This window comes from Schistocerca gregaria, chromosome 1 (assembly GCF_023897955.1).
Source record: "Schistocerca gregaria isolate iqSchGreg1 chromosome 1, iqSchGreg1.2, whole genome shotgun sequence".
Taxonomy (NCBI): Eukaryota; Metazoa; Arthropoda; class Insecta; order Orthoptera; family Acrididae; genus Schistocerca; species Schistocerca gregaria.
Genome location: NC_064920.1, coordinates 815,652,527 through 815,665,132, shown reverse-complemented (window position 1 = coordinate 815,665,132; position 12,606 = coordinate 815,652,527). Strand labels below are relative to the sequence as shown.

General features: G+C 39.6%; 1 protein-coding gene across 3 annotated transcripts in view; it reads left to right on the top strand.

The window, feature by feature from the left end:
• LOC126270867 (protein outspread) overlaps positions 1-12,606 on the top strand; it is a 705,494-nt gene that overhangs the window by 630,178 nt on the left and 62,710 nt on the right. For all 3 annotated transcript variants that reach the window (XM_049974105.1, XM_049974106.1, XM_049974107.1), the window contains exons 11-12: positions 1,130-1,305; positions 11,277-11,477. In XM_049974105.1, the coding sequence (XP_049830062.1) occupies positions 1,130-1,305; positions 11,277-11,477 (377 nt within the window). The remainder of the gene's footprint in view (positions 1-1,129; positions 1,306-11,276; positions 11,478-12,606) is intronic.

Sequence of the window (12,606 nt, the reverse complement as noted above, 5' to 3'; positions counted from 1 at the left end):
CTACCTCAGAGTTATACAAATTGATTTGAATTTTTTGGTATTTCTGTCAGACTAGCACATATCAGACCTGGTGTGGTTTGCAATCAGGTGTCAGAGTGATCTGTGACTCCACTGTAAGACGTGTGAGAGTTGCACACGTTTGGCAGTGCTACTTCACTGCTTTGGCTATGCGAACTCAGAAGTCAGTCACATGCTAGCTTATTTTGGATTCTTGTTTACTTTTTCTGTGTTCCCTTGAATTTATGCCATTAAATCTTTTGCGCTGTCACACACTCTTAGTCCCATGTCTCTTTTTCACCATGCTTTCGGACACTCTGCTCAGCAGTTAGGTTGAAACTCAGCACTTTTTGTGGGCACCACACATCGTGTTGCTACTCGTTCACTGCCAGACGTTTTTTGGATGCTACCATCTCGTTATGCAAGATGTAATAAATTTGTTGTATTGTTTGTTCATTATTAATCTCTTCCTCCAGTCTCATCTGTTTAGTACACTAATTTCAAGTATGCTCTATATATGCGCTATTTATGTAGCATTGTAATGCTGTATGCTATGAGCTTAAGTTTTACTTTAAAAATTGCAAATTCATAAATTCACATTTGTTTGCCAGAAGTGTAAGAAAAATCATAATTATCCATTTAAGAAAAATGGACTAAGTGTTCAGAATATATTTTGGACTCTTAGAGAGAAATTTATGACTGTGAAGTGTAAAATTAAAACAATTGCTGCCACTTCGACGAGTGCCTTCCTTAGAAATAAAACATTTAAAACTGTTGTCACGTGCCATACGTGAGATGCCAGTTTTAAAGGTTTTATTTCTGCTGAAGGCACTCGTAGAAGTGGCCTAAAACTAGTTCAAAAAGACATTATTTTTTGTGACAAAAGAGCTGCAATTGTTTTAATTTTACCTTGTAACGGTCATTGACAATGCAGCCATGTTTAAAGCTTTAATATTACTGTGAAGTGTCTTGTTTGTCATTGAACATAACCTCTAAAACCAATTCAGCATGGTTGCTTTAAATTCAATTTCATAGTTTCTGGAAGTAATTGACATATATCTCTTGTTAACTGAAAAGCTACTCCATTTTGTACAATACTTGTGTAGCTAATGTGAGCTGTATTTTGTTACAGACATGGGACAGCAAGCAGTGTGTGCTATCAGCTGTTACGTCTGGTATTAGAGCAAACTGGATGGTAGCACTCCGTCGAGCTGCAGGATTGAAGGATCCTGTTGTGGATGGTGTAATAGTGACTGATGCAAAACTTGACAGTGACCTTGGAGGAAATCAACTTTCTTGTAGGCCATTGTAAGTTTTTCTAGTATGTGAAGTGCGGATCACACTCTCCAGAAAAGTAAATTCAAGAAATTAGAAATACATAGCAGTTCAAAGGAAAATTGAAAATGTACTTCATTAGCCCCCTCCTACAAATGATCTAAGCTAAGCAGTTGAAAATTTCTGTTGGATATATGTCAAGTTGAAGTATTCATTACAGAATTGGATGACAAGTAGTAGTGTATTGTAAACAGGCCACTGTATTTACAAATCTAGATAACTATTTTCTTTTAAATTACCAGCGTAAAAATTAAATATTAAACAGTGGAAAACTGAGGCTGGAATAATGACAGTATTTTGAAAAGAAGAAATTGCTACTCGCTGTATAGAGAAGATGTTGAGCTGCGAGAAGCCATAGCAAAAAGACTGCTATACATTTAAGTGTTTGACCAAAAGGCCTTTTTCTAAAGTAGAAAATATGTACATTCATGTAAGTACAACTGAAGCACACTCTGAGCTTTGCTTGTATGGATTTTTGTGTATTTTTTTCTACCTCGAAAGAAGGCACTTTGACTGAAAGCTTAAAAGTATAAGAGTCTTTTTGTTGTGCCTGACTGTGCCTCGACTACTCTATTGGCTGAGTAGCACTCTGTCCTTTCATAACACCGTAAATATTAAACTACTGGTAGGAGGTAAACAACAGCTATTTAGTATAACTGATGAAGCCGCATCTTTTTCCAAAGCAGAAGCACTCTTTCTTATTTAGTAAATCAAACTTATTTGCCATAAGGACAAACATTATTAAGCAGTTTAGTGGCACTATTGTGCTGCTGGTGCTGTGTACAGATCATTTTTCTATGAAGTGCTTTGCTGAAGTATGTGTCGATTCATTCTGTATCATCTAGATTTACATCTAAATCATGACTGTGCAATTTGTACTTAAGTGGCTGGCAGAGGATTCCTTGAAGCACCTTCAAGCTATTTGTCTACCATTCCACTCCCAAGTGGTACACGGGGAAAATGAGCACTTAAGTCTTTCAGTGTAAGATTTGTTCTCTCTTATTTTACCATGATCATTTCTGCATAGGTATGTGGATGTCAGCAGAATATTTCCAAACTCAGGAGAGAAAGTTGGTTCTACAATGAGAAATGCCAATTGGCATGCAATTCCTATATCTTGTCCGTGGAACTCTCAACCCTATTTCACAATAATACAAAATGAACTGCCCTTCTTTGAACCTTTTCGATGTCCTCCATTGTTCCCATCTGATGTGGATCAAACATCACTCAGCAGTATTGCTGAAGAGGGCGGACAAGCATAGTGTAAGCAGTCTCTTTAGTGGACTTGCTGCATTTTTAAATGTTGTGCCAATAATCACAGTCTTTGGTTTGCTTTCCAGACAACATTGCCAGTGTGATAGTTGGATTTTAATTTATTCGTAATTGTAATCCCAAGGATTTAGTAGAATTTACAGGTTTTAGATTTGTTTGATTTTTCTTGTAACCAAAATGTAGCAGATTTCTTTTAGTAGTTTTATGGATGACTGAACACTTTCCATCATTTGGAGTCAATTTCCATTTTTCACATCTTAAACACCTTTTTTAAATCATTTTGCAGTTGGTTTTGATCATCTGATGACTTTACAAGACAGTAAAGACACCATCATCCACAAACGATCCAAGAGGTCTGCTCAGATTGTCTCCCAAATTGTTTATGTAGATCAGAAACAGCAGAGGTCCTATAACACTTCCTTGGGGAATGCTAAATATTACTTCCATTTTACTTGATGACTTTCTTTCAGTTACTGTGAACCGTGATTTTTCTGACAGGAACTAGTGAATCCAGCCACGCAACTGAGACGATACTCTATAGGCACACAATTTGATTAGAAGTCTCTTGTGACGAAAGGTGTTAAAAGCCTTCTGGAAATAAAGAGTATGGAATCAATTTGACATTCCTGTCAATAGCACTCATTGCTTCATGATAATAAAGAGCCAGTTGTGCTTCACAAGAACAGTATTTTATGAATCAGTGATGACTGTTCGTCAATAAATCATTTCCTAGATCTTCAAACACAGTATGTGTTCCAAAAGCCTCGATTTTTGTGATGTGGGTCTGTAATTCAGTGGATTACTCCTATTTCCTTTCTTGGGTATTATTGTGACTTGTGCAACTTTCCATTTTTAGTTAAAGTTTTTTCACTGAGTGAGCTGTTGTATATGATTGCTAAGTATGGAGCTATTATATCAGGACACCCTGAAAGGAAGCTGACTGGTATACAATCTGGATTGGAGGCAATGCCTTTATTAAGTGATTTAAACTGCTTCACTGGACTGGTGATATCTGCTTCTAAGTTACTCATTTTAGCTTTTATTCTTGATTTGAATTCTGGAATATTTGCTTCGCCACCTTTGGTTAATAATATATAATAAACTTTATTGTGCACAAGTTGTGCATATTAAGATATATTATTTAACACAGAGGTCTATGATTAATTCACATGGTTTTTACACTTTGGTACGTGGTATCTGTCACAATGTTTTTCACAGAGTTCACATATGCATATTGAGTCTGGATCGTGGTATGTCTTCGTCTTTATGAAGTGTCTGAGCTCTGAGCTCTGAGCTCTGGATTGTGCTGGTCCATGCTCTGTTCACCATGGCCTCTGAAGAGCAGAACTCTGGCCATATCTCCTTCTTTTTCTTCTCCCTCTCCAGCTGAATTTTATTCCAGTTGTCTGTGTAGGGCAAGTTGAATTTCCATCTCAGGTCCTCTACTAGAAATGTTTCTCTAATGAGTTTTGTCCACTAGTCTTGACTTTGTGTGGTTGGAAATTCCGAGAGTTGCCTTCAGGAATCTGTTTTTCATTTTTTACATTCATAGTAGGTCTCCATAGCTTAGCTTTTTCCCGTGTTACCTCTATTCCATATGTTAGAATAGGAACAATTTTGGCTGCAAGGAGGACCATGGCTGTATCCAGGGATAGTTCGCTTAGTGACCTGATGTAGATGGCTTTGGATGTGGCTGCTCCTCATTGTATTGTGTGGATTTTGTATGAGTGTGCTGTTGTCTGAACCATTACGTCCAGATATTTGAAGCTGTTCGTAGTTTGTAGAGGTTCTCGTTTGAGGTATATTTTGTCCTTCATGGATAGACATCATCCTTTCCTGAAGACCATGTGTACATTCTTTCATGCATTTGTCTGCAGTCTGTTGTGTTCAGCCAATGTTCCAATAGCATTTATTTCTTCCTGTAGTTCATTTGCATCGTATGATCCCATCACCATGTCATGTGCGTATATATAGATCTTAAGGGGCGGAGTCAAAGTTCTTATTGCTAGGACCACGTCGTATGTGGCTACGTTGAACAGAAGCGACTGAGGGTGTCTCCTTGTTACACTCCATTTGTCTGTGTAATTTCTTGCGAGATTATTACGTTGTCTGATACGATGGCATTTTTGCTCAGGATGTTGTGTGTCAAGATGCTTAGTTCCTTGTTTTGTTCCACCATCTGTTCTAGTTTGGCGCGTGAGTCCTGTTGAGATTGTCAAACGCCTTTGCGAAATTGACAAGTACTGTGTGAAATTTTCCTTTCGGGAGTCTTATTTTCTCCTCTATGTCATCTATTAGGTTTTTGACTGTGTGTAGGGTGCTTTGGCCTTCCCTGAATCCAAATTGTTCCTCTGGATCTTGTCGTTTTCTTCTGTTGGTCTTGTCTTCATTAGGCTTTTCAGTATTTTGAGGAGGTTGTTCTCTAGGGCGATTCCCTGGTATGAGTTTGGGTCATGTGGTTCTCCTTTCCCCTTGTACAGCATTGTGATTGTTGAGGTTCTCCAGGATTCATCCTGTGTGGAGTTCATCATGTCGGTGATTGCTGGAACTAAAACCTCTGGAACTACCTTGGGGTGTGTGTGTGTGTGTGTGTGTGTGTGTGTGTGTGTGTGTGTGTGTGTGTGTGTGTGTGTGTGTGTGTGTGTGTGTGTTTTGAATATCCTACCCAGCTGTGCTGCTTCTTGTTCTTCAGTGTTGACATAGTGTTTCTAATTTACTCTGTCGTGAATCTTCTGATGTCTTCGTATTGTCTTGTTGTTTCTTGAGCTTAGTTGACACTCCGTTGATTTAGGATGTTGGTGAAGTGGTCCTCCCAGACTGGCATCTCCATTTTCCCCATTGTCTGAGACTCATGACTTTACAGCTACGTAGGGGTTTTCTTTTGATTCTTCCACCATTCTTTTAGCTTTGAGTTCTGTGAAATAATCTCGTTTTTTCTTCGGGACATTCTTGTATCCTTTTCTGAGTTTGCTCTAAGTGATCAGGTTGTCCTGTTTTTGCATGTGTTTGGCCACGTGGAGGGCTAGTAAGACTTTTTTTCTCTCCGCGTAGCATTGTTGATCGAACCATCCCTTTCTCTTTCTCTCGTTGGTTGTGCTGGTTGTGGCTTTAATTATGTCTTCTAGTGCTGTTGCTGCAGCATCTACGTCCTTAGATTCTTTTCTTGTATTTTGTTGTCAAAGACAGTAAGCTTGTCTCCATTTTCGTGTATTTTATTCTTGTCTATCTTTCTGGAGGTTCTTCCTGTGTATTTTGTTTTCTGTTGCGTGCATTTAGGTTCTTTCATTTGGAAAGTGGTTGTCACTGGACAGTGTTTCTTTATTGGTGTCTCATGGCGGAATATATCACATTGTAGTCCATTATTTCGAGGTTGTTGCCTTTGTAAAATGATTATGTCTGGGTGCTGCTAACATTGTGTGTGATGTATGTATTGTTTGCTCTCTTGTTAACCAGTGTGAATCCCTCTTCGGCTATCATCTTTAATAATACTCCTTTGGTTAAGGAATTTCAGAAAACCGTATTCACTAACTCTGCTTTAGTGGCACTGAAATCACCATTGTTATTGTGTAGTGAAAGTACTGATTTCATGTTGCCGGTGGTGTACTTTATATATCACCAGAATCTAGTTGGGTTTTCTAAGAGATTTGGGAACAGTCCTGTTGTGGAAACTATTAAAAGCATCGTGCATTGAAGTTCGCTTTAAATTTTTGGCTTCAGTAAGACTTTGAAAGGTGGGATCACTGGAACATAAGTGAATGAGTGAGTACGATCGCTTACAGTGATGTACCTTGGTGGCAAGTAAGTGGATCTTTTGCATTTCCACATTTTCACTCCTTACAACTTTGCCCAGTTGGTTGCGTACCGTCTCCCAAGAAACTCGCCTCCCTCCTCTTCCACCCTCTTTTAAAGTGGGAAAAATGAATATAGATCTAATTTTTCTTATTTTATCATGGTGGTCATTTCTCCCCAAGTAGGTGATAGTCAAATAGATATTTTGGCTTCTTGAGAAGAAAATTTGTGGCTGAAATTTTGAGATAAGATTTTACAGCAACAAAAATTGCCTTTGTTTTAATGTTTGCCACCCTAACTCGCTTATCGTAACTGTGACTCTCTCTCTCTCTCTCTCTCTCTCTCTCTCTCTCTCCCCCCCCCCCTCTCTCTCTCCCTCCCCCCTTCCTCCCTCTCTTATCTCTCTCTCTATCTCCCCCTCCCCTTCCCCCTCCCCTTCCCCCTCCCCCCTCCCCCTCCCCCAGTTTGATGGTAATAAAAAGTGAGCTGTCCTTCTTTGAACATTGGGAATGTCGTCTGTCAAGCCTGTCTGGTAAGGATCCAGTACTGGATGGCAATGTGCTATGGCAGTAGAGTATAGAAAAGTATAGGCCCTTAAATTCCAAAATGACATGGTGCTGAGTGTTTGGTAAATTCAGAATTCTGGAAAAATATTTTGTTTTAACAAACAGTCCTGTTGGAAGAACATTCACAACTGAGTATTATACAAGTGGTTGAAAATACCGCTTCAGTTGTAAATTTCTTTTATTATCCCACGACAGGTTTCAGGCTGTTATAAGCCCGTCTTCGGGTGTCATACTGAACATAGTAAGAGACGGGAGATAATTTTCACATGCCACAACACACACAAAAAACAAAACAAATTTCTAAGAAAATTTAAAAAAAACTTAAAAAACATTTCAAAACCTTCTGTTGGGTTTTGACATGTTTTTAAAGGTTCTTAAAACTTTTTAGAAAATATTTTTTTTTTTTTTTTTTTTTTTTTTTTTTTTGTGTGTGTGTTCCGGTGTATAAAAATTATCTCCCGTCTCTTGCTATTTCCAGTACGACACCAGAAAATGGGCCTGAAACCGGTCATGGGAAACTAAAGGAAATTTACAACTCAAGTGGTATTTTCAACCACTGGTATTTTGTTTTAAATTAAGCATGAGCATCTTAAATTTTTAAAAACAGTTGTTAAAAGCCATCAATAGGTGTCTGGAGAGCCTCGTAGAGCAGACTGAACCATTTACTTCTCTTAAGTCATTTAAGGAGATGAAACACTGCTGCATATCTTGTGATCTGTCCTAGCATCAATTATCAGCAATTTCTGATGATTCATAATTTGATTAGTGGTTATTGCCATTTTAATTGCTTAATAAATTATTAGGGATTTGATACAAGTGATCTGTAAATTGCAGTTAGTAACTTAACAGTTCATTTGCATCATCAAGATCAATGCTGGTTTTCCTAATTGTTGGGACCTACTTGGACTGCCACTGAAAATGAGAACATAGCAAACAAGACTTACGTTTTCTGTTGTGGTGTTAAAATGAAGGCATAATGATCAGTTTTAGTCCTTCCCCTCCTTAAGTTGAACCTGTGAAGCTTCATCAGTTATGCATCTGTTGTGTATAGATAGACAGTAAAACTAATTTATGCAAAAACTCTGTGGTATGTGACGAATATTGTGTGCATTAAGGTGTTAGTTTTGAGAAAATAAGAGCTGAGTGTTATATAATGACATTGTGTGAGCTTTTGTGACTGATTTTTTAGAGTTATCTGGAAAAAAATTGAAAAAATCATTAGGACTATTCAGCTTTTAGGGCTCCCTAGGCCCGACAAGACGCCTCCTGAGGCGCGGCAAGGTAAAAGTAGGCAAAATGTAACAAGGAATAACAATATTAATGTGCTAATAGTAAACTGCAGGAGCGTCTATAGAAAGATCCCAAAACTGCTCTCATTAATAAACGGTCACAACGCCCTTATAGTACTAGGCACAGAAAGTTGGCTGAAACCAGACGTAAACAGTAATGAAATCCTAAACTCAGATTGGAATGTATACCACAGAGACAGGCTGGACAGTGAAGGGGGAGGAGTGTTTATAGCGATAAGAAGTGCAATAGTATCGAAGGAAATTGACGGAGATTCGAATTGTGAAATGATTTGGGTGAAGGTCACGGTTAAAGCAGGCTCAGACATGGTAATTGGATGTCTCTATAGGCCCCCGGGCTCAGCAGCTGTTGTGGCTGAGCACCTGAAGAATAATTTGGAAAATATTTCAAGTAGATTTACCCACCGTGTTACAGTTCTGGGTGGAGATTTTAATTTGCCGGATATAGACTGGGAGACTCAAACGTTCATAACGGGTGGCAGGGACAAAGAATCCAGTGAAATTTTTTAAAGTGCTTTACCTGAAAACTACCTTGAGCAGTTAAACGGAGAACCAACTGGTGGCGATAACATATTAGACCTTCTGGTGACAAACAGACCCGAACTATTTGAATCAGTTAATGCAGAACAGGGAATCAGCGATCATAAAGCGGTTACTGCATCGATGATTTCAGCCGTAAATAGAAATATTAAAAAAGGTAGGAAGATTTTTCTGTTTAGCAAAAGTGACAAAAAGCAGATTACAGAGTACCTGACGGCTCAACACAAAAGTTTTGTCTCAAGTGCAGATAGTGTTGAGGATCAGTGGACAAAGTTCAAAACCATGGTACAATATGCGTTAGATGAGTATGTGCCAAGCAAGATCGTAAGAGATGGAAAAGAACCACCGTGGTACAACAACCGAGTTAGAAAACTGCTGCGGAAGCAAAGGGAACTTCACAGCAAACATAAACATAGCCAAAGCCGTGCAGACAAACAAAAATTACGCGAAGCGAAATGTAGTTTGAGGAGGGCTATGCGAGAGGCGTTCAATGAATTCAAAAGTAAAGATCTATGTACTGACTTGGTAGAAAATCCTAAGAAATTTTGGTCTTGTGTCAAAGCGGTAGGTCGATCAAAACAAAATGTCCAGACACTCTGTGACCAAAATGGTACTGAAACAGAGGATGACAGACTAAAGGCCGAAATACTAAATGTCTTCTTCCAAAGCTGTTTCACAGAGGAGGACTACACTGTAGTTCCTTCTCTAGATTGTCGCACAGATGACAAAATGGTTGATATCGAAATAGACGACAGAGGGATAGAGAAACAACAAAAATCGCTCAAAAGAGGAAAGGCCGCTGGACCTGCTGGGATACCAGTTCGATTTTACACAGAGTACGCAAAGGAACTTGCCCCCCTTCTTGCAGCGGTGTACCGTAGGTCTCTAGAAGAGCAAAGCGTTCCAAAGCATTGGAAAAGGGCACAGGTCATCCCCGTTTTCAAGAAGGGACGTCGAACAGATGTGCAGAACTATAGACCTATATCTCTAACGTCGATCAGTTGTAGAATTTTGGAACACGTATTATGTTCGAGAATAATGTCTTTTCTGGAGACTAGAAATCTACTCTGTAGGAATCAGCATGGGTTTCGAAAAAGATGGTCGTGTGAAACCCAGCTCGCACTATTCGTCCACGAGATTGAGGGCCATAGACACGGGTTCACAGGTAGATGCCGTGTTTCTTGACTTCCACAAGGCGTTTGACACAGTTCCCCACAGTCGTTTAATGAACAAAGTAAGAGCATACGGACTATCAGACCAATTGTGTGATTGGATTGAAGAGTTCCTAGGTAAGAGAATACAGCATGTCATTCTCAATGGAGAGTCTGCCGAAGTAAGAGTGATTTCAGGTGTGCTGTGAGGGAGTGTCATAGGACTGTTGCTATTCACAATATACATAAATGACCTGATGGATGGCATCGGAAGTTCACTGAGGCTTTTTGCAGATGATGCTGTGGCGTATCGAGAGGTTGCAACAATGGAAAATTGTACTGAAATGCAGGAGGATCTGCAGCGAATGGACGCATGGTGCAGGGAATGGCAATTGAATCTCAATGTAGACAAGTGTTATGTGCTGCGAATACATAAAAAGATAGATCCCTTATCATTTAGCTACAAAATAGCAGGTCAGCAACTGGAAGCAGTAAATTCCATAAATTATCTGGGAGTACGCATTAGGAGCGATTTAAAATGGAATGATCATATAAAGTTGATCGTCGGTAAAGCAGATGCCAGACTGCGATTCATTGGAAGAATCCTAAGGAAATGCAATCCGAAAACAAAGGAAGTAGGTTACAGTACGCTTGTTCACCCACTGCTTGAATACTGCTCAGCAGTGTGGAATCCGTACCAGATAGGGTTGATAGAAAAGATAGAGAAGATCCAACGGAGAGCAGCGCGCTTCGTTACAGGATCATTTAGTAATTGCGAAAGCGTTACAGAGATGATAGATAAACTCCAGTGGAAGACTCTGCAGGAGAGACACTCAGTAGCTCAGTACGGGCTTTTGTTAAAGTTTTGAGAACATACCTTCACTGAGGAGTCAAGCAGTATATTGCTCCCTCCTACGTATATCTCGCGAAGAGACCATGAGGATAAAATCAGAGAGATTAGAGCCCACACAAAAGCATACCGACAATCCTTCTTTCTACGAACAATACGAGACTGGAATAGAAGGGAGAACCGATAGAGGTACTCAGGGTACACTGCGCCACACACCATCAGGTGGCTTGCAGAGATGTAGATGTAGTGTAAATTTGTTGCCAAAATATACTGTTACATCAAAAGATTATTTTTAAGATGACAGTGCAGATTCAGGTTACAGAATTGTGTTATTTTTCATTAATTACAATTTAAAACTCCCTTTCAGCCAAGTTTTGTGTATAAATTTAGTTAGTAAATGTGACTTTTTTTACTGTGGTGATTATATATGAAAAGGGTAAACTTAGTAATGGCATACTGTGTTTTGAAGGTTGGCATGTGCAGAACCATCCATTGTCCCAAGCACTCCAGCAACACCACGGTCTGTACTACTCTCTTCAGATGAAGAGTACAGAACGGCGTCAGAAGGTGGAAGGAGGGAGAGTGAAGATTGGGGTGAATCTCTAACTCCTCTGCCACCATCTCCACCACTAAACAGGACACCCATCTCAAGAGTTAAAGAGAAAGCCAGGTAATTTGTTATCTTCTGTAATACATAAAAATTAAGAGGTGTCCGCATTGAACAAATGAGAACAAAAGGCAGATGGCTTGAAAAGTATTGCACAAGGTTTACATAGTTGGCAAGAACACCTCAACATGAGAACTATTGGCACCATAGACTGTATCTAGTGATACTCTGTCACCTGCTGCAAATTCACAGCCATTGGCAGAATTGTAGTCACCAGAATGTGTCCAAGCAAATTTGCATCATCAGTCACATGAGTGCCACACACTCCCTGTTGTGGACTTTCACAAAGGGGCATATAAGGTGAGCATGGTGACCATAGTGTTGGTCCTCTTTCTCAGTCGAGTGGGCCGGAAACATCTCCTTAAGATAGGAGCACACAATTTTGGCATAGTGAGTTAGGGTGCTATCCTGTTGAAAAAGTGGGACCTGTTGACAATGTACAATGGTACAGTTCTCCATCAGATACAGATGTCTAGTCCTGGTGACTATAGTTTAGTGAAAGAACAACTAAATGATTCCACTTTTCAGCAGATAGCATCAAAGATTCACCATCAAACTATAAGATTTGTGTAGAATCATAGCATGTGGGTTTTCAGTTCATCAAACCATGCAGTTGAAAAGGTTATGGTTGGCACATTTCAGCAAACTGTTTGTGATCTGGCTAAAGAACATGCAACACTGAGTTACAGTATGTCCAATTCTGGTGTTGTGGCATGAGTTGATTCCCATGGACTTCTGACATCTGACGCGTCGTACTTCGTCGTTTGCCATCTGAGTGGTCTGGTGTTTCAGTGTTTTTCCTACTGTGGTTCAACACTTCCTGTCTGTTAAAAATAATGGTCTCACTACGTGATGCTCTAGTGAGAGATGAGCACAAGGCCATTCTCTGCCCAGAAATTCCATTGCACTTAGAGCTGATCACATTTCAGCCAGCCATAATACGTGTTGTGTAATCTACTGTATAGAAAATACCTCCTCCCTCAGTCATGAATGCTTCATCTGCGGTGAACAGCTGCAGTCTCTATTTTTTGTTTACAACTGCAGATGCACTTTGCTTGGCCAGCTCATTACCTCAGTAAACTTTGACAATTCCACAGTGCCTGTATGTTAACCTCTGTGACATTTGTTATAT